Source organism: Mastigoproctus giganteus, chromosome 4 (assembly GCF_048544385.1).
Source record: "Mastigoproctus giganteus isolate SK-2022 chromosome 4, ASM4854438v1, whole genome shotgun sequence".
In the NCBI taxonomy this organism is placed as follows: Eukaryota; Metazoa; Arthropoda; class Arachnida; order Uropygi; family Thelyphonidae; genus Mastigoproctus; species Mastigoproctus giganteus.
The window spans coordinates 230,798,033-230,821,665 of NC_143578.1; the positions used below are offsets into that span (position 1 = coordinate 230,798,033).

General features: G+C 36.1%; 1 protein-coding gene across 1 annotated transcript in view; it reads left to right on the plus strand.

The window, feature by feature from the left end:
• The window catches only part of LOC150087475 (uncharacterized), a 77,139-nt gene that overhangs the window by 45,105 nt on the left and 8,401 nt on the right, over positions 1 to 23,633 (plus strand). Inside the window, exons 5-6 of the mRNA XM_090372500.1 lie at positions 7,279 to 7,530; positions 10,816 to 10,893. Coding sequence (XP_090228626.1) covers positions 7,279 to 7,530; positions 10,816 to 10,893 — 330 coding nt within the window. The remainder of the gene's footprint in view (positions 1 to 7,278; positions 7,531 to 10,815; positions 10,894 to 23,633) is intronic.

Here is a 23,633-nt window from a genome sequence, read left to right on the forward strand (position 1 = left end):
AGTGTTTTATTTATTATTGTCAGGAAGAGATGAGAAAAATCTTGAACAGCCATAATGTAATGCTACATAATTTTTTGGCACAAAAAACATTTCTCCTGCTGTTTCTAAACCTGAATTAACTCCTGTTGTGTTCTTTTTTTTTGCGATATTTATTCTCTTGGAATTTTTCTTATTGCAGGGAGACAAATAATTTCTCTTCAATTATTGTCTCATTTTTTTATATTTTTCTAAATTAATGCAGAAACTTTAAAATTAACATTTAAACTGTACGTAATTAATGATTGGTAATAAAGTGCTTTCTTGCATCACATGCTAATGCTAAGTGCAACCTCATATACTGTGCCTGGTTATATTGTGGTTTAGTATATAACTTACTTTATATCTGAAACCACATTTATGTGTGTGCCTCTTGGGAGAGAGAAAATTTTTTATGTGACATAAAAAAGCAGATTATTTTTGCCCCCAAGAGGCATGTAAAAATGTAAAACTGTTTTTACATGCCTTTTGGAGGACAAAAAAATTGCATTTTTTACTTCTATTTTTTTTAAATTTTTTAAAAATGAGTAGTTACTACAAAAAGTTAGTTTCTTGTATGTCTTGCCTCAATCAGAGATGCATTAAAAAATACATCAAAGAAATGTTAATTTGCACATGATAATCAAAGCTAAACATTTAGCTCTAAGAGGGGAGCCAGCTACTTTATTTGTCAGTTGTGATGTATTTGGTTGTAAACTTTTTTTTGTAAATAAAATCACATTTAGAATGGTAAAAACTGCTAAAGGCATACAAACAGGGTGTGATTCACAAAGAATTTTGACTTCGACTCTCTCTTTATTTGGTTCTATCTTGAAACTGACTCTCTCCCCTCCCCTTCAGGGGAGGGAGAGAGAGTTAAGAGAGTTAATGATAAGCTCTACGTAAAGGTGCTTAAAAGACTATTGAAGTGCATTTTCTGGGCGAGGCTGCAATTTTGAGAGAAAGACAGCTAGTTCTTGTTGCACAACAGTGCCCCTACCCATTCTGCACTTATTATGAGATATTTCTGATGAAACATGGCATTGTATAGATCAACCATCCACCCTACTCTTCCCCCATCTAGCACCAGTGGACTTCTTCCTCTTTTCCAAGGTGAAAATGTTCTTCAAAGGAAAGAGATTTCAGGATGTTAAGGACAAAGAAAAATGTGACCACTGAACTAAACATCATCTCTTTGTATGCCTTCACTGACTGTTTTCAGAAATTTTTAGAATGGTATAATAAGTGCATTCAATCAGGTGGTGATTATGTTGATTAAAAATAAAATAATTTTTGAGCTCCTTCACTTTGTGTTCCTTGTTCTTTTTATTGCACCAATCCAGAAACTTTATTGCCACACCTTATATTCCACAGCTGGTCAACATTTTCAGCCAGTTAGTGTTCAAATGGAAATACTGGTTCCTACAGACACACCCATTGCTGACTGGGCACTGTCCTTACTTTCCAGTTCCAAGCAGTGTACAACACAACAAACTTCTGAACAAGCCATCATCCCTATCACCATTCCAGCTAGTGTTTTTTCAAAAATAGCTAAATCAGAAGTGACTGAAATCACCAAATTAGGGATCACTCTCCATTGGAATGGATATCAATTAACAAAATGATCCAGATGATATGGTTTTAGATGTTCATATGAATGAAGACATGGACCCTGTATACCCCTTTTTTTTCCCTAAGAATTGATAGAACCTAATAATGGGAATAATTCTTAAATGGAATTGTAAAGGCTTTTGTAATGCAGCTGATTACTTACACAGTCTTATCAATTACTATCGTTCAGCAGGTATATGTTTGCCTGCATCATCTTAATCTACATATAGATGTAGATTAAGATCCTCATCTTCATCTACATGTAGATGAAGATGAGGATCACATCTAGAGGCTGAGCTGCAGAAACAATGATGTGACTTCCTTCTGCTACATGGCCAGTATGAGGCCACATCAGAAGGAAGGTCTATTATGATTGCAGCATACTGGCCATACAGAAGAAGGAATTGTTTTTCTTGTTCTAGTTATTTATCTCATTACATCTGTTAGGCAGAAGCAGCAGTCAGTGGCAAAATCTTTTAGTTCTCTCCAGGGCAACCAGATTTTGAATACCATTGCTTTATTTATTTATTTTATTTTTTCCTACCATGCAACTAACTTCTCAAGTTCACAGAATAATAAATGCATGTATGAGGCATCCAAGATTCAACCTGGCCTCACTAAGCACCCCTGAAGTACAAACTACAGTTTATCTTCAAAAAGGCCTATGGGGCTGGGTAATTCCATATTGAAATAATTACACTCAAACACCAGCCAAGCAGTTAAAATTTTACTATAAAATAAAATAAGATATAAAAATAAATATGATACAAATATCGGTTAAACTAGACTATTACAATAAATAGGTTAAAACAATTAAAAACAATGCTCTTATATTTTAATGATTTTAGCATTGTTTTTAATTGTTTTAACCTATTTTATTGTATTTATTGTAATGGTCTAGTTTAACCGATATTTGTATCATATTTATTTTTATATCTTATTTTATTTTATAGTAAAATTTTAACTGCTTGGCTGGTGTTTGAGTGTAATTATTTCAACAAACTACAGTTTGTTTTATTTCTATATAAGTATTGATTACTTTCTTCTTTGACAACTTAACGATGCCTCCATAGCCAGGTGGGCAGGAGTAGCAGTGCATAGCACATGCTTCTTGATTAGACTGGGGTTTGAGCCCATGACCACCAAATATGGAGGATGCGGAAAGGTGAGGGAATGACCACCGCATATCCCCAGAGCAATATGGCCTTAGTTGCTAATGCTCCTAAAAACCAAATACAACAACAATAACAACTTTGACTTAACAGTATACTTATCATCCCCCAACATATACATGTACAACAAAATGTGTCATCTGTAGAATTATGATGATAATATAGTTAAAGAACAATAAAAAGCATGGTTATGGTGTTCTAATGCATCCAACAACAACAACAACAGCCCACCACCTCATTTCACATTGTATGTCATATGAATCAAACCAGTGGAGCAAAGAAGAAGTACAAGTGATTGTCATGTGCTTATTTCTGCACCTTATCTTACGTTATTGCAGATTTTAATCATGAGTTACTTTTTTCCATGTGCCAAGTTGGAATGGTGCCTCTGAAAGAAATAAAAGAGCAATTGAATATTATAGAAAAACTATGGGTGCTGAAGAAATCTGATATGATTCTGAACTCATCTTTAAAAAAATAAATACATGCTTTTTTTTTTTTTTATTCAGGAAAGAAGTATGTTATTTTCTAGAATTATATAAGGATTACTTGTTTAATTTAGATTCTTAATTTTGAAATTTGCCCTTGTAATAACAAATTTATTTGCTAATAATTGAATATCAAAATTTAATTAAATTTGAATTAAATTTAATTGGTTTAAGGCAGTGTTTCTCAAATGAAAACCAGCGGTGGACCAGTAAAGGTTATAAACATTCCACTAAGGACCGATAAAAATTTATCAACTGCATTCAAAATTAAAAATTGTAAAATGAAAAGTGAAAAAGAAGATTAAGAATTTTTTAATGTAATTGTTAATAAAATTGACAGAATTTAATGTCAATCAGGCACCTGCTAACATATCATCTGACTTAGAAGGACAAAAGTGGAGGTTAATTTATTGTATTTTGTAAGGATTTTTATTTCTCTTTTCTCACTTTTATTTTGAAAGTATTGTACCTATTTTTTTTCTTTTCTTTTGAAAATTTTTTTGTGTTGTATAATTGGAATTCAAGCATAAACTGCTTAAATATTTAATAATCCTATCTCAAAAAATAATTCATTCAATTAAATTTAATTAATACCTGTCGAAGAAGGTTTTGCTCATATAAAAAATTTCAAACCTTGTCTTGATAAATTGTCGTGGCAGAGAAGAAAAATGCATGGGATGCATATAAATTATCAGGCGACACAGAAGCTTATGGCGGATATAAGCTAGTCTGTAATCAAGTCACAAAGGAGATTGCTGACCGGGCTAGCCGGGTGGGTAAAGCGCCTGCCTGGCAATCCAAAGGTCACGGGTTTGAATCCCGCCTCGGGCTTGGATCAAAGTACTGCAAAAACCTTGGGAGGTGCATTATGGCCACAGAAGCCGATGCGCCAACAACTACCAAAAAAAAAAAAGAAAAGGAGATTAGGCAAGCGAAGGCAGATTACGAGAAATCTTTACAAAAAACAGCAAGGATTTCTTTACTTACATAAACTCTACTCTAAAAGGAAGGGGATGCATCAGATTGGTCCATTTGATATTGATGGTTCGACTGTTGATGATCCTGCTCAGCAGCAAACAAACTGAATGGTTATTTTGCATCTACATTCACACAAGAGGAGTTACTATGGAAGGAAAATGCCAGACGTTTATCAAATTGTAACAGAAGATTATCAAATGATTTTGTAATAACTGAGAGCAAAGTGGAGGAGAAATTGTTGAAGTTAAACATAAGAAAGGCACCTGGGGTGGATGGGATCTATCCAGGAGGAGGCAAAGGAACTAAGCAAACCCTTAGCCATAATTATGAGAGCATCCTTGGACTCCGAGGAAATCCTCACACACTGGAGACGTGCAAATATATCCCCAATTTACAAAGGGGATCCAAGGGTGACACGAATAATTACAGACCAGTTAGTTTAACTTCCATTCCGGGTAAAATAATGGAATCACTGGTTAAAGAAGCATTGCAGGATTGTTTAGACAAGGCTGCAGAAATAATTCAGACACAGCATGGATTTGTTAAGGGAAAGTCATCTGACAAATTTTATTAGATGCTATGATGTGGTTACAAAGGAACTGAATGCAAAAGATAATTTTGATATCATATACTTGGATTTCAGGAAAGCTTTTGACACTGTTGCACATGGAAGACTACTGTATAAATTAGAGCAGAATGGTATTAAGGGTAGGTAAATTGCTACAATGGATAAAAGGGTGGTTGAGTGGGAGAAGACAGAGGGTGATAATCAATGGATGCTGCTCTTCGTGGACTAATGTTATTAGTGGAGTCCCACAGGGGTTGGGCCCACTGTTGTTTTGTATATTTATCAATGATATTGATGAAGGTATATCAGGCTTAGTGTCGAAGTTTGCAGATGATACAAAGGTTGGCAGAGTTGTTAATGACAGTGTACTACTGCGACAGGATCTATAAAATTTGGGCAGATGGGCTGAGAAGCAGCAACTGAAGTTTAACATTGGCAAATGCAAAGTACTGCATATGGGTAGAAGTAACCCCAGAGGAATGTACCAACTGTGTAGTAGTACACTTAGGGTGGTAGAAAATGAAAAAGACCTGGGAGTAATTGGGCAATCAGATATGAAGTTTTCTGAGCAATGCACAGGCTGCAGGGGCAGGTCATAGGTTTGTTAAGGGAAAGTCTTGTCATGGGTTTTGTCAATGATATACAGGAATTTTCCTAGCAGGGAAAAGGAGGTGATTATCCCGTTGTATAAGGCAATGGTCAGGTCACGCCTTGAGTACTGCATACAAGTCTGGAGGCCTCATTTTAGGAAGGATGTAGATTTGCTTAAGCATGTACAGAGAAGGGCAACAAGATTGGTGAGGGGAATGAAGGGATCCTCTTATCAAGAGAGGCTTAAATTCTGCAAATTGCAGCAGCTGGAGACTAGGCACCTGCGAGGTGATCTGATTGAGGTGTTTAAGACCTTGAATGCATTGCACACGCTGAATTCTGGTGAGATTCTTCCATTTGCTCAGATTACAAACTGAAAGGGACATAAATTCAAATTGAGGAACGACAGTTGTAGAATAGATGTGTGGAAATTTGCCTTTAGCCAGTGTTTGATTAACTGCTGGAACAAACTACGAACTGTTGTGGAATTGATAGCTTAAATAAATTCCAGGAGGAACTGGACAAACTTTTAGAGGGAATGGTTGTGTGAATTTTTTTTTTTTTTTTTGGCTGATGCCACATAAGCTCATACCCTTGCTTTCTTGCATCACATACCTCTATTACTATTACTACCATTACTAATTCAAGACAAGAAGAGACAATTGGTTCGAAACATTTCAAGAAAAAATATATCAAAAATCTCTTTGAATAAAAAACAAGTTTTTATCATTCAGTATGTTCTATCAAACTTATGCCCAAAGGCAGCAATTCATAAGATTAAAAAAGTTTAATAACATTAAAATTTTGAAAAATATCACAGTTTTTCAGATAATCAATGTTACTGTTGCTTGTTCTTCTCGCTAATCAATTTTTCTATTCTTGGACTGAAAGACATAACTGTTAAAAATAGTGTGCAAGTAACATCAAGCAAATTTCTTTCTTTTGTCTTTATGACAGTCATGACTGAAAAGGTGATTTCACACAAATGTTTAAAAATGGTAATAAAAAGTTGATTGCCTTTTCATACAATGCTGTATATTCAGTTTTGAGATTCAGCAAAAATTAAGACACACTCATCAAGTTAAAGGCTCATTTTAATCCTAAATCTGAAGTCAGTTCAATTAGTTGTTCCTCTTCAGTGTTAGTTAGTCTGTTGTAATAATGCAAATTGCAAACTGGTCTATATCCCACAAATTTCCCAATTGTAGATCTTCCTCTGGTGGGTAATAGATGTTGAACGTTTGAGAAAGTGCTTCAAAATGTTCACAAATAATTTTCCTGATGCTTACAATATCCAATTTCACTGAACCCACAAAATCAGAAAACAAAGGAAACATTGTAATTTTTATCATGTACCCTTTTGCATCAGTGTTAACTTTTAAATTGCACCCATTTTATTGTTCAAATTAAAAACAGTTGTTATGTGCCCTTGAAGGCTCAAGTTCAACTTGTTCACAAGGGAAAATATATCAGCTAAATATGCTAGTTTGTTATCCAGTTTTTGCAACTGAAACAGTCAGCAAATGCTGATTTTTTTTATTTTATATTTTTTTCATGTAAATATAATTAAACTTCTTGCCTTAGTTCAAACAACCTTTTCAAAAGTCCATGACCTATTACTTGCCAGTCCGGTAAGTAATAGGCCACAGACTGGTGCCAGTCTGTGCACCCTGGTTGAGAAACACTGGTTTAAAGAATTTGATAAAGAAAGAAAAATTAAAATTATAATCTTTAATTTATTGATGGATAAAATAATAAAAAAATCAGCGAGTAGTGGTTGAAGTTTTACATGTTTTTACTTATTAAAAATATTAATTAATGTCACTATAAATAACAAATTCTTTATTAATTCTAGTGAATTATGTTTTTGACTATCAAATGAATGATGATTCTGTTGTTGATGAGAACAGCATCAATTTTAACCAGATATCAGTGCATAAATGTGCTCGATTGTGTTCTGAAGAGTATTCAGCAACTTGCAAATCCTTTAAATATTGTCCTTCAACATCTGATGGAACTGACAACAGCAGATGTGCTTTGACTTCAAAGAGCTTGTTGACACCAGGTGTAAAATCTAGTAAAGAAGAAGGATGCACATTTTATACCCGTAAGTATTCTTGAAAGTTATGACTCAGAATTACTTAAAATGCTATTATTTTAATATGTAGCCAATGATTTTAGTATTAAGAGAAGTTTACAGCAGTACTCATCATTCTTAAACTAAATGAAATTAAACTAATTAAAAAACTGTATATACCCTGTTATACTGCTTTGTTAAGCATTAGAGTTACAAATGAATGGATTACATGATAGAAAACCTATCTAGTACAATGTAGAAATGAACAATCTAATTACTGCGCAATATGCACTGTAAGCTAATGTCCAAAATATTTGAGTAAACAAGAAAATGATATATCAAATGAAGCAAATTGGGGTTATTATTATAGTGGATCTGAACCTCACTGATCCAAATCCTCTATAATTCAGATACCTTCTTTTTTATGAATGATTTTATTTATTTAGAATGGTTTTGCAATTATTTTGTAAAAGAAGTAAAATCATTCAGAAGAAAAAATTAACTGCAAATGAAAACATTAAAGCGCTGTTACTGATAGATAATGTGCTTGCAAATCCTTGCATTGAAATTTTATCAAGCAACAATAGCAATATCATGTGGATCAGGACATACTCTGCTGTAAATGTTTACATCAAAGGACAAATTGAAAAAAATTATATATAAATATATAATTCTTACAGTGAGCATGACAAAATAGGACAATACACAGCAACCAATATTAAAACTTATGACAAATTTATTTAATGGGCAAAGAGCACATCATTCATTTGATCAGTTTAAAAGATGTTCACATGCACTTTCCCTCTCACTGTATAACTTTGAATGATACAGTGAGAGGGAAAGTGCATTGATTTCATTTTTAGAGTAGATGTTCCATACAGTATAGGAGTTTCACCACTTGTTCCTCAATTACATAGGCGAGGGTTAAAATCCCATCACAGGTTAGCCAATCTCAGGTGGTGTGAGTAAGGTTCACCCATGAATTATTTGTGGGCTTTTCAGCCTGCACAACTGCAAATAACCCCTTAACTCTCATTTGTATAGCCATAATTTATTATAATAAATCATATGAAATGGCATGCTATGCCCAAAGCAATATTCCAAAAAAACACTCCCAAGCAAGTCATGTACTAATTGGAACCCCACTGTTTCACGAGAGACCAGTAAGTCTTGAAACAATCTGATGTGGTGTCTCATGTAGAATTGCCTTTTTGGTAATGTTATTTTGTTTAAAAATAGATGTCTTAGATGAAACAAAGTTTTATAGCCTCTTATAAAGTTTGCTCTGTCATAAGCACTAAAAGACATTATTGCTTATTTATGGCTGTTCAGAAATCTGCTGGTGACTGACCAACCATACAGGACAGGATAGTCCTCAATGTATTGAAACAGAACAGAGTTTAGCCAAATTTTAGATAAAAGGCAGTTGTGTGACACATTAATAGCTCTCATCTGTCAGATATACCTTTATTGATCTCTATGCTTAATTTTTTAAGCATTGAGATCAAGATTAGCATTTGGTTTCTCTGCCATGTTAATAAATAGTACTGTCTATTTGTGCTTTGTAATGTATTGCTTTCTAAATTTCCACTACTGTTCTCAGCTGGAGAATTATTAGCTACATAAATATTACAATTAAAATCACATTTCATGCCTTCAACATCTTTTATTTTATTTTTTACTAGTAGATTTGGCAACCAGTGCAATCCAAATAATATAATTTTTTAAATGATCTGAAATTAAAAAGATATTGTTCTTCCCATGTTTCATATATTTATTAATTCAACAGAGTTCCATAATTCCAGAATTAGCACTAGCATGTAGGCAATTTTAATAGTGAAAATTAGGATGGTAAATTTAGGACTTAATATCTTATCATTATGGTAACACTTGGTTTTAATGTAATTACATAGAAAATTCACTCAAGAAATAATTATTATCTCTCTCTCTCTATTAGTGGTACTATAAGTATAAAAATATAGTAAAATATAATAAAAACACAGTAATTCTGAGTTAAACTGAGATGTACATAATGTGTGATGATATATGTGTCACAACATAAAAAATCTGTGTTGCTCACTTCAGCCTTCTGAAGTGAGAACCAGAGAGAGAAATAATTTTTGCAAAAACAGAGGAAGATAAAGAAATATCTATATCCAGGTTTCCAAGTAACTGTGGAACACAGTTGAAAATATAATATCTTTAATTGTTTTGGAGTAGATTTCAGCCAACACAATAATACCTCTAAGTGGTTAAGGAGGAAAGGAGAATTAATATGTTTAACCAGTTTGGTCATATACAGGGTGATTCACTACCAGTGCGACAAACTTGCAGGAGGTGTAGGGGGCACAAAGACGAATCGGAATCACATAGCATTGTAGGGTCCAAAATGCCTTCGTCATGCGGTAGAGGACGTCGAACGGGAGGTTGCGTGAACAGCGATCCCACTGGAAGTCAGCATTTGCGAACTGTTTATGTTGAAGAAACCAAGTAGCAAAAGTCCTCTGGAGTGGATAATCCGCAGGCTCCAATGATTGGACACATTGCAAATGGTATAAACTCATTTGGTTTGTTGACAGTATCCTCCATACAGTGGATTGGGAAATGCCCAATCGTTGGCCTATCGCTCGAGTACTCATACTCGGATTGCCTTCTGCAAGACATAGGACATTCTCCTAATTGTCTGGCATCCTCGTCATTCGCTCTCAATTCATGGTACCTCTCGTGAAACAACCAGTCTCATGTAACCTTCTGTGCACACGTGCGAAAATCGTATGATGAGGAGCACGCCTGTGCGGGAAATGTTCCTGGTACAAGCGCAGAGCGGTGAGCCCGTTACAGTCTGCAGCTCCATACACAAGGTGCATGTCGGCCAGTTCAACGTTTGAATACTCATCCATCCTACTACCTCGGGAACCAGTTCGCAAATGCTGACTTCCAGCGGAATCGCTGTTCACGTGACCTCCCGTTCAATGTCCTCTACTACATGACGAAGGCATTTCGGATCCTGCAATGCTATGTGATTCCACTTCGTCTTTGTGCCCCCTACACCTCCTGCAAGTTTGTCGCACTGGTAGTGAATCACCCTGTATAATAGTGGACTATCTTTTGATCCTGTATCCTCCAAGATATAGCCCCCCCCCCCCACGGTTGACACATAGCAAGTAATTCTGCTAGTTGGACACCCTCATCTTTTAAAACTGAATAAATGAAAACAGAGCTACATTTAAACACAAAAATTAAAATATTTGTTTAATTTTAATGGATGATTTGATGTAAAAGTAATTTTTCTTTTTTTTATAAAATTCCTTATAGGATATTCTGAAATACATGAGCAAGTAAAGCAGCCAGACTTAAAAAGAAATGTTGGCAGTGAAGGTGGATACTCCTCTGGTAAGACAGGAATTTCTATTATAAAAACTTTTTAAATTATTTACTTTTATTTCTCAAAGAATTATTCATAAAAATTTATGTCGTATAGCATTATTTTTTCAACAAAACCTGTGAGACTAAAAACTTTTTCTGTTAAAAAGGGAACTGAATTGAATGAAAGTTGAATTAATTCGCTGTTCAGCATATTAAATGCATGTTTTGATATAAAAAATTAATGGTTTTATATAGGAATACTTAAAAAGCAAAGAAAGCATTATACTGCATTAGAGGCAGAATAGAATTTAATATAACAAGATAACCACAAGTGGTAATCTTGCTGTACTAAGTAAAATTGTATTAATATTAATAGTGGCAAGTGATGCAAGAAAGAAACTTATAAAGCATCAGGGAAAAAAAAAAAAAAAAAAGAAGCAACACTTCACATAGCACCTATCCATCCCTATCACAGTTTGTCTAATTCTTCCTTCAATTTATTCAAACTACCCCTGCAACACCAGATGAGTTTCCCAACAACAGATCACCCACTGGCTGAAGGCAAATTTCTGCACATCTATTCTACAACTGTCCTTCCTCAGTTTGAATTTATGCCTACCTAGTGTGCAGTCTGAGCAAGAGGAAGGATTCCATCAGCACTGAGCTTATTCAATCCATTCAAAGCCTTAAACACCTCAATCAGATCTCCTTGCAGGTGTCTAGTCTCCAGGTACCACAGTTTGCAGAACTGAAGCCTTTCCTGGTAAGAGCTTTTGTTACTCTCGCTACTATCATTGCTCTTCTCTGCACCTGTTCAAACAGATCCACTACCTTTGAAAAATGAGGCCTTGGGGCCTGTATGGAGATGTGGCTTAACCACTGCCTTCTACAATGGGATGATCACCTTATATGTGCTGGAAAAATTCCTGTATATATATCATTTACAAAACCTCATGAACTGTCCTAGTGGCTTAGCTGCACTGCTCAGAGAACTTCTTCATATTTGACTGCAGAATTACCGAACAGGTCTTTTTCATTCTTCACTATCCTGAGTATTGCTCTGAGGTTACTGCTCCCCCATATGAAGTACCCTGCATTTGTCAACATTAAACTTCAATTGCCACTTTTCTGCTCATCTGCCAAAGCAAACGATGCAAGAAAGAAAGCTTATATAACATTAGCTGAAAAAAACAAAAAACAAAAAAACACTTCCGATATCACCTATCCATCCCTATCACAGTTTGTCTAAGTCTTCCTTCAATTTATTCAAACTACTAATAGTTTGAATAAATTGAAGTTTGTCTAGTTCTTCCTTGAATTTATTCAAACTACCAACCAGATGGGAGTTTTTCCAACAATAGATCTGATTACTGTGATTAAGTACCCCACCAACCGTCATATCATCTGTAAACATTAAGCCCGGTATACCTTCATCAATATCATTAATAAATATAGAAAACATCAAGAGAAGTCCTTCCCAGGCAGTGAAACCTGGGAGGAGACTTCTCTAATATTAGTCCAAGAAGAGCAATGCCCATTGATAACAATTCATTGTCTTCTACCACTCAACCATTCAATTTATATAGCAGTTTTTTATGTGCAACACTAGTAAAAGCTCTTCTGAAATCTAAGTATATAATATCAAAGCCTTAAACACCTCAATCAGATCTCCTTGCAGGTGTCTAGTCTCCAGGTACTGCAGTTTGCAGAACTGAAGCCAAATTTGTTTTATTATTTTTTGCATCCAGTCCCTTTGTTACTGCAATCAGATTACTCAGACAAGATCACCCCTTAACAAATCCATACTGTGACTGCAGTATAACTGCATTTCTGTCTAGATGGTCATGCATTGTCGTTGTAGAAGTTGATAGCTTAAATAGATTCAAGGCAGAACTAGACAAACATTTGGAATGAGTGGATGGGTGAAATGAGAAGGGTTTTTTTTTTGTGGCTAATGCTATATAAGCTTGCTTTCTTGCATCATGTGCCTTTACTAATGCTAATTACTTCTTTAACCAGTGACTCCAATATTTTCTCTGGAACAAAAGTTAAGCTAATAGGCCTGTAATTACTCGTGTCACCCTTAGATTCTCCTTTGTGAATTGGAGATACATTAGCACATCCAGTCAATAGAGACCTTTCCTGAATCCAAGGATGCTCTTATGATCATGGCCAAAGATTTGCTTACCTCTTTTACTGCCTACTTTAATATAATTAGATAGAACCCATCCATACCAGGTGCCTTTTTGACATTATTTAACTTCAGCATTTTCCTCTTTAAATTTCCTCTCAGTTATCACAGAATTATTCAGCTTCTCACACTTAAAAAATTCCTCATGTGTGAATGTAGATGCACAATACCTATTTAATTTGTCAGCAATCTGAGTAGGATCATCAACAGTTAAACCATTCATATTTGGTAGACCAATGTGATTCATTCCCTTCCTTCTAGTGTTTATTGGGCGCCTCCGTAGCCAGGTGGGAAGGAGCAGCAGTGCGTAGCACACGCTTCTTGATTAGACCGGGGTTCGAGCCTGTCACCACCAAATATGGAGGATGCGGAAAGGTCAGTGAATGGCCACCGCATATCCCGGAGCAATATGGCCTTAGTTGCTAATGCTCCTAAAAACCAAATAACAAAACAAACAAACTAGTGTTTACATAAGTAAAGAAGTCTTATCGCTTTTTCTCTGAATTCTTTGCCAAGACTTTTCATAATCTGGCTTAGCTTGCCTAACCTCCTTTGTGACTTCATTGCAGATTAGTTTTTATCTTCTCTAGGCATCTGTTTCACCTGATAATTTATATGCATCACATATATTGAAATACCACCAGTCTCACCAGTTCAACTGACATCCGTTCAGGTCCTAAGCCTTAAAAAGTATCTCTTAGTTGGTATAAATAGCCTGGTAGCCTCTCATGATAACATCCCTAAATTCTTCCCATTTAGAATTTGCTGTTGGTAACTTCATAAGTTGGTGCCACTGCATAGAATTTAAAAACTGTCTGAGATCATTGCAATCACCTTTACAAAAGCAAATGCCCTTCCCTTTGTCCTTGACAGTATTTACATCTTTAAATAAATCCCACACCAATACACTGTGATCACTTCTACCTAGTGGTTCATTTATCTGCAGATTTTTAATATATGAAGAGTTTCAGCTGATAATAAGTATGACTTTCTCTTGTTGCCTCTCTAAAGTGCTGGTATAGAAAACAACCATCCAATAAATACACAAAAGTCTTGCTACTGTTAGCATTAGCATTAGCATTAGTAGAGGCATTTGATGCAAGAAAGCAAGCTTATGCAGCATCAGCCAAAAAAAAAAAAAAAAAAAAAAAGTAACATAAATAAATAAAAATAACCACTTCCACTTCACCCCTCTGTTCGTTCGAAATACCTGTCCAGCTGAGCCTTAAACTTATTTAGGCTATCAACTTCCACGACAAGGGATGGAAGTCTGTTCCACCCACCAACCACCCGCTGGCTAAAGGCAAATTTCCGCACATCTATCCTACATCTGTCTTTCCTCAATTTGAATTTATGCCCTCTCAGGTGATTTTTCTGAGCTAGAGGAAGAATCCCATCAGCATTGAGCATGCTCAAACCATTCAAGGCTTTGTACACCTCTATCAGATCACCCCGCTGGTGCCTAGTTTCCAGACACTGTAATTTGCAAAACTTAAGCCTTTCTTCGTAAGAGAACCCCTTTGTCCCATTCACCAATCTAGTTGCCCTTCTCTGTACTCGTTCCAGCAGCTCTACATCCTTCCTGAAATGAGGCTTCCAGGCCTGTATACAGTACTCAAGGTGTGGCCTGACCATTGCCTTATACAAGGGAATAATCACCTCCTTATCCCTGCTAGAAAAATTCCTATATATCATTGACAATACACCATGAGCTACTCTTGCAGCTCGTCTGCACTGCTCAGAGAACTTCATATCTGCCTGCACCACCACCCCCAGGTCCCTTTCATTCTCTACCACTGTCAGTGTAGTACCACAGAGTTGATACGTTGCTCTGGGGTTGCTGTTTCCCATATGTAGTACTTTACATTTGTCAATGTTAAACTTCATTTGCCACCTCGAAGCCCATCTGCTCAACCTTTCCAAATCCTGTTGCAGCAGCATAGTGTCAGTAGTGTCCTTGACAACCCTGCCAACCTTCGTATCGTCTGCAAACTTGGACATTAAGCCTGATATACCATCATCAATATCATTTATAAATACAGAAAACAATAAAGGCCCCAATACTGAACCCTGAGGGACTCCACTAATAACATTAGTCCACGATGAGCAGTGTCCATTGATTACCACTCTCTGTCTTCTCCCCCTCAACCACCCCTTTATCCATAGCAGCAACCTGCCTCCAATGCCACACTGCTCCAATTTGTGCAGCAGTCTTCCATGTGCAACAGTATCAAAAGCCTTTCTAAGATCCAAGTATATAATATCAAAGTTATTCCCTGCATCCAGGCGCCTACGTAGCCAGGTGGGAAGGAGCAGCAGTGCGTAGCACACGCTTCTTGATTAGACCGGGGTTCGAGCCCGTCACCACCAAATACGGAGGATGCGGAAAGGTCATTCAGGGAATGACCACCGCATATCCCGGAGCAATATGGCCTTAGTTGCTAATGCTCCTAAAAACCAAATAACAACAACAACAACAACAACATCCCTGCATCCAGTTCTTTTGTGACTGCATCATAGTATCCAATCAAATTGGTCAGGCAAGACTTCCCCTTAACAAAACCATGCTGTGTCCTAGCTATAACTGAAGTCTTGTCTAGATGATCCTGCAGTGCTTCTTTCACCAGTGCGAGAGACCAATCCACAGGGTCCATTCAGTATGTGGAAAATTTAAAGTACCCCATTATACGACATTCTGATTTACTGGTCTACTCTCTTTCTCTGTAAAATTGTATTCATCACAATTATTAGGCCTACAATACACTTCTACCCTCATTTTTGTTTTCTCAGTGCTTATGTCACACCAAATTGAATCAACATTGCACTTGTTACTACCATATTCAAATTTTGAATCCCTTATATCAAAGTGACACCATGTCTCTGATATTCCCACAATATCTTCATTTGATGGCTTACCAGTTTATTTATATGTTCTTAGCATTAGTGTAAATGCAAGTATACATGAAACTGTTTTCACTCTTAATAACCCTAATATAGCCCATCTATTTACTTGTTCCACGAGGGCCCCAATAGGTCTTGGAATCCCTGACATCTTGCTTTCCAGGCTGCTGCTTTGCAAGAGGTTAGAGAAAACTGCTATCCCTGGATAGCAGTTTTCTCTAACCTGCCTAAAACTGTCAAAAGCATCAGCAAATATTTTTGGACTGTAGAATGAGAGAGACTTGTTGTTGTTATTTGGTTTTTAGGAGCATTAGCAACTGAGGCCATATTGCTCCGGGAATATGTGGTGGTCATTCCCTGATGCATCATCCATATTTGGTGGTCACAGGCTCAAACCCGGTCTAATCAAGACGCGTGTGCTATGCACTGCTGCTCCTTCCCACCTAGCTATGGAGGCACTGAGAGAGACTTCTATTTAAGTGTATCCCATGCCTGTAGAAACAGTCTCTCTAGGGCCAAATTGATTTTCACGGCTCTTTCATCATGTACTACTTCCTGTTGTGTCTGGGCAGAATTGCAGACACTTTCAATTTTAATCCTAACTTTGTGACAATTTCAATTTCTCATCATTGATCGGTACTTGTTTCTTAAATACTCAGATCTCCTACTCTCAATATCATTAGTACTAATGTGTAAAATATCACCTTTTGTGCCTTTAAAAGATGCTCTCCAATGTCAATGACTTTAGCCCCTGGCAAACATGCCCTGGTCTTATTCTACCTGTCCTTTTTATATTTCCCATTACTCTGACAATGAAGTCACCAACTGTAGCTACTTTCTGTGGTATCAAGGATCTCTGCTGCAGAGGATGTCATTGTGGTGCCTGATGCTGGGACATGGACTCAAGCATCGGGCTTATAAAAATATTTTGATAAGCTGTCAGAGTGCTTTGATTGTTTACAAAGTATGCACAATTTGGAGTTTGAAAATTCTGAGAACTATATATAGTTAAATTTAGAAATTTATTTACAAATTTTGTAAGCAAAAACAAAGCTGTATATTAGGTGCTTGCCTTAAGCTCCTCTCTGGCAACTAATAAATTCGTTAGTTGCCAGATGCTATCCAAAAAATATGCTGTCCAATTCGCTTTCGCTACCTGAATTGTCAGGTAGCATAAGTTTCAAGTAGTACGTGGCTTACTGCAGAGCCAGGAAGCAGCTGAATAACATTATAAATTCGGAACTGTTTGATATTCATTTTTATTTATTTTCCACTTAAGAAGAGTTTAAGCCAAGCTCATACATTATGAGCTTGCCTTATAAACTGTTGCTAATAGCTGCAACAGTTTGTGCTTGTGAGGTACTATTGTTACATGCAACCAAACTATAATTAACAAAAGAAACTAAACAATGTGAAAACAAAATTAAATTCAATTAAATTAACCAGCAGAAGCTAATACTCACTCTGTAAACTACAATATCAAAACACTGGAGATGTGCAAATGTATCCCCAATTCACAAAGGTGGATCGAAGGGTGACACGAGTAATTACAGACCAGTTAGTTTAACTTCTGTTCCGGGTAAAATAATGGAGTCACTGGTTAAAGATGCATTGCAGGATCATCTAGACAAGACTGCAGCAATAATTCAGACACAGCATGGGTTTGTTAAGGGAAAGTCTTGTCTGACAAATTTGATTGGTTATTATGATGTGGTCACAAAGGAACTGGATGCAAAAAATAATTTTGATATCATATACTTGGATTTCAGGAAAGCTTTTGACACTGTTGCGCATGGAAGACTACTGTACAAATTGGAGCAGAATGGTATTAAGGGTAAGTTGCTACAATGGATAAAAGGATGGTTAAGTGGGAGAAGACAGAGGGTGGTAATCAATGGGTGCTGCTCTTCGTGGACTAATGTTATTAGTGGAGTCCCACAGGGTTCAGTGTTAGGTCCACTGTTGTTTTGTATATTTATCAATGATATTGATGAAGGTATATCAGGCTTAATGTTGAAGTTTGCAGATGATACAAAGGTTGGCAGGGTTGTTAATGACAGAAATGGCAGTGTGCTACTGCAACAGGATCTAGATAATCTGGGCAGATGAGCTAAGAAGTGGCAACTGAAGTTTAACCTTGACAAATGCAAAGTTCTGCATATGGGTAGCAATAGCCGAAGAGAAACGTACCAACTATGTGGTACTACACTTAAGGTGGTAGAAAATGAAAAAGACCTGGGAGTAATTGTGCAGTCAGATATGAAGTTTTCTGAGCAATGCAGACAGGCTGCTAGGGCAGGTCATGCAGTTTTGTCAATGATATATAGGAATTTTGCTAGCAGGGAAAAGGAGGTGATTGTCCCTCTGTATAAGGCAATAGTCAGGCCACTCCTTGAGTACTGCGTACAGGTCTGGAGGCCTCATTTTAGGAAGGATGTAGATTTGCTTGAGTGTGTACAGAGAAGAGCAACACGATTGGTGAGGGGAATGAAGGGATCCTCTTACCAAGAGAGGCTTAAGTTCTGCAAATTGCAGTGGCTGGAGACTAGGCACCTGCGCGGTGATCTGATTGAGGTCTATAAGGCCTTGAATGGGTTGAGCACGCTGAATTCTGATGGGATCCTTCCACTTGTTCAGATTACGAACCTACAGGGGCATAAATTCAAATTAAGAAAGGACAGACGTAGAATAGATGAGCGGAAATTTGCCTTTAGCCAGCGGGTGGTTAATTGCTGGAACAAACTTCCATCTGTCGTTGTGGAAGTTGATAAGTTAAATAAATTTAAGGAGGATCTGGACAGGCATTTGGAGGGAATGGTGTGATTTTATTTTTTTTTATTTATTTATTTATTTTTTATTTTTTTATTATTATTATTTTTTTGGCTGATGCTGCATAAGCTCCTACACTTGCTTTCTTGCATCACGTGCCACTACTACTACTACTACTACTACTACTACTACTGCAAGGACTACACCGATACACAGACTCAAAAGCTAATTGGAACACCTGCTCCAAGAAGAAAAATAACACAAAAGAAAGTTTTGGAAACCAGAGTAACCACCTTTACAAGGAGGCATCAATTACTGTGAATCTCGAATGGTCATATTTCAGTTACGAAAATAATAAAATGCAAAATGCCAATTTGGATTTTTTTTTTTACTAATCTACAAACATTAAACATAATATAAATATGCAACTAAATTCTAAACTCATATTAAAAATCAAAACAAAATTAAAATAAAAAATCATAAATCAATTTAGAAATCAAATGGACTTTTGCTTTTGTTAATTTAGAATAGCTAAATTAACAAAAGTGGAATGAAGGCAAGACCACCATGTCAAAGATTGTGAAGTTGAATTGGGAGGATGAAGAAGAAAGAGAGGTAAAAAATCTATAAGCTGACAGTATTATTCTTTTTAAGTTATTGTTATTATTAGAATGGGAGTCAACATTTACTTTTGGGTTTATGAATGAGTGTGGAGTCTTTGTCTTATTCCAGCTGCAGTTGAACTACTTCTTTCAGGATTTCATTGCATAACAACTCTTGCTGGTTAATTTAATTTTGGTTTCATATTGATTAGTTTGTTTGTGTTTAGTTATAGCTTAGTTACAAGTGGTGATAGCACCTCACAAGCATAATATGTTGCAGTTAGCAGTAAATTTTCATGTGGTAAAAAAGTGTCAATTTAATTTGAGAGTCTTCAGTTGATCAAACCACATATGGTTCCATACTTTTAACCATATATAGTTCTTAAATTTTTAAATTCCAAATTGTGCATTCTTTGATTGTAACAGTGAGCTCACAAGCAGTTATCTACCTATATCTTCTCACAACATTTCATACTTTAAAAAATTGGCATGTCAAATTTTGCTTACTTAAACATACACTGGTAGAACAAAGTTAATAAAATATGAACACTTACCCTTGCTTTTGTTGTTGTACATACATATGAGAACGGTTTTCTGATGTGCAAATGTAGGTGGTTTTAAGTAGGGCAGCTTGACAACTTGTCACTCAGTTCAACTGTGCACAGTTCCTTAACAGGTACGGGGTAATGTTGGGAAAAAGTTGGAAATTAGAATTGTACTTGAAAGTGTGTGCAATTCTGCCCAGACATGATAAGCAGAAGTACATGTTGAGAGCCTTGTTGATCAATTTCACCCTGGAGAGAATGAGTAGAATTATCCTCAGCATGGTCAGTTCTGAATAACAGGATTAAGTGCTTTTACAGGGATGGGATACACTTAAATAGAAGGGGGTGCAAGAATGTTTGCTGATGCTATTGAGGCAGTAATAGATGGGTTGGAAAAGTACTAGCTGGGGGGGAGGGGGGATACACAGAATAATAAATTAACTAGAACCGCAGGCAGAGGTCAAAGTGATTCTTGCACTGCTTCTATTGGAACATGCAGCAGTCTGGAAAGCAAGATGTCAGGGATTTCAAGCCCTGCTATGAGCCATCATGGAACAAGTAAAACATGGCAGTATTGGGTAACTAAGAGTAAAAATAAGTGCACATATACTTGGATGTATACTAATTATAATTAGTATACATTCAACAGTGCTCCTGTAATTATAGGAGCACGGTAAATAAATTTGATGAATTTGAAGTACTGATTAAGTCAACAAATGTAGTTTGTTGACTTAATCAGTTTCTGTACTTCCTGTATATTCGAATTCGAATATACAGGAAGTACAGACAGGACAGGATGGTTGGAGAGGTTATGCTCTTAGTTAACAATCATAGTAAATCTGCAGCAATGCATTCAGTCGGCATGGGTGAGCAGTGCAATGTTGAGTCAATTTGGTGTGACATAAGCACTGGAAAAGCAAAAATGAGAGTAGGAGTGTGTTATAGGCCTAATGACTCTTACGAGTATACCAAACAACTATACAGAGAAATACCAGTAAATCAGAGAGTCTTATAATGGGGGATTTTAACTGTCTAGATATTAACTGGAATTTGTGTGTTGGTCTCATACACACTTGCTAGAAAGACTTTTGTGGATTTATTGGATGACAGAGAGAGAGCAATACTCTTTATCTGATTATCAGCAGTGGTTATTCATGTATTAAGAATCTGCAGATAACAGAACCGCTAGATGGCAGTGATCACAGTGTACTGATGTGGAATTTACTTAAAGATGTAACTACCATCAGGGTACAGGGAAAGGTTTTTGCTTTCCTAGAGGTGACTACAGTGGTCTCAGACAGTTTTTAAATTCTATACAGTGGGACCAACTGATGGGGTTACTAACAATAAATTATAAATGGGAGGCATTCAGGGAAATAATCATAGAAGCTACTAGGCTTTTCATACCAATGAAGAAATACTGTTCAAGGCTAGGCCCAAATGAATGTCAGACGAACTGATGAAACCTGTTGCAGAGAAGAAAAATGCATGGGATGCATATAAATTATCAGGTGATACATTATCAGGTGGTATATATAAACTAGTCTGTAATCGAGTCACAAATGACATTAGGCAAGCTAAGGCAGGTTACGAGAAGTTGCCAAGAAATGCAAAGGAGCAGACTTTTTTTGCTTATATTAAGAGCAGAAGGAAGAGGTTGAATCACACTGGGGCACTTGATATCAATGTTGATGACTCTACTCAGGTTGCTCACAAATGAATAAGTAATTTGCATCTACATTCACACATGAATCCTTTAGGAAAGGGGATGGCAGAAGTTTATCAAAATATAATGAGGAGCTAAATGATCGGGTGATAACTGAAAGGAAAGAGAAGAGAAATTTTTGAAGCTAAACATAAAAAGAAAGGTTCCTGGGGTAGATGGGCTCTATCCATTTATAGTCATAATTATGAGAGTATCCTTATGCTCAGGGGAGATCCCGAACACAAGGATACTCTCAGGACTTCAGATATGCAAATATATCCACAATTCCAAGTCTCAACATGGATTTTTTTTAAAGGTCTTGTCTGACCAATCTGATTGGTTACTATGATGGAGTTGGATACAAAAAGAAATGGTGCATGCCAAGCACATGTGGTAGATAGTTTTATGTGAAACATTCTTCGTGTTTTTTTTTAGGTATTTTGATTTGTGTATACTGATTATGAAATAAAAGAGCTTTTGTATTGAAATACAGCTGCTCTCCAGTTAACGTAATACTTGACTTACGGAAATTCGACTTTACATAAGTTTCTGCCGGCCAATGCAAATTTAAAAAAAATCGTAAAAACGTATTTTGCATCCCATAGGAATAAGTGGAGGTATCTTGAAAATATTGTAATGTGAACCCAATAACACATTGTTTTTTTTTGATAATTTGTTCCAAAACCTCAGAAGTCAAAATTTTTTATCACTATATAACTGAGCTATTTATCTCTCTAAAAGGTCATTTTTATAATGGAAATTGCATTACACTTTCCTCATTATCATATGTTCCATTATAAAAATCAATTTTTGAATGCCTTGGTGATATTTTTCTAAAACACATTTCTAGTAGGTCACTACCATAAAACAATTTGCACTTTCTGGTTTATTGGGCTTTTCTGTTAGCGCAATCTATTATAAATGGGTAGTAAACTTGATCTTATTGCATTTGTGATAATACTGATAACTGGAATTCTGTGAGTTTTTACATTACGGTATTATGGTGAAATGAGTTCCCCTTCACTGAAATCTTCAATCATATTAAAAACAAATAAATTTTCAGAATCTTCTCTTCATTCCTATTTACGTATCACAATGGTGAAGGGAAAGGAACCAACGGAAAATGCAAGTGCTGGCAGTTTGTCATCTTGTGCACGAAATTAGGTCTAGCTGCTTCAGTGGTGGTGAATACTATTTTAAGGAACAGTGTGCGTATAAAAGAACATGTTAAAGGATCAACTCATTTAAGATCAACGGTGATCACAAAACAGCGTTCAGGTGCTATAACGAAGATGGAAAAGTTATTAATAATATGGATGGAAAATCAGATTCAGAAGCAAGTGCCCCTGAGTCAAATGGCCATTCAAGCAAAAGCAAGAAGTATTTATGAAGATATTAAGAATAATTACGGTGAACCCCAAGCCAAGCAATGGTTGGTTTAATAGGTTCAAGCATCGTGCTGGTTTCCAAAAACATTAAAATATGCAGTGAAGTCACGTGCCGATTCTGCAGCTGCAGAGAAATTTTGTGATATGTTGGAAAAAACCCCTTCTAAATCTCCATAGCCTTCAACTTCAGCAGCGGCATGCTTATCAGCTGGAGAGTTGATTCTGGCGATGATGCTCGAAAGATAAAACTTGCTGATGTTATGCCTGTCTCCTCTCTCTTTTTGTAATTTTATAATTTTGAAATTTTTGTAATTTTGTACACTTTTGTAATTTTTCCTGCACATGAGATAAAAAAAATTGAATAAAAAATTCTATTTACATGTTCATTGAACATTTCTTTTTTGCTTCAATCAAATTTGCGAGTGCTTTTTAAGCATTTAGGGAAATTCCGACTTACGTAGAGTTCCGTGGAATGCAACCCTTACGTAAGTCAGGGAGTGGCTGTATTTTATTGATCATTCACAAATTTCTATAATTTCAGCTGGATAACAAGATACAATCGATTTATTATAACTAGAGTAAGAGACATATACTGGCATTTGCAATGTATCTAAATGTCTCTGGAAAACAGTATCGATTGAGGTACCCAATCTTGTAGTTGAAATT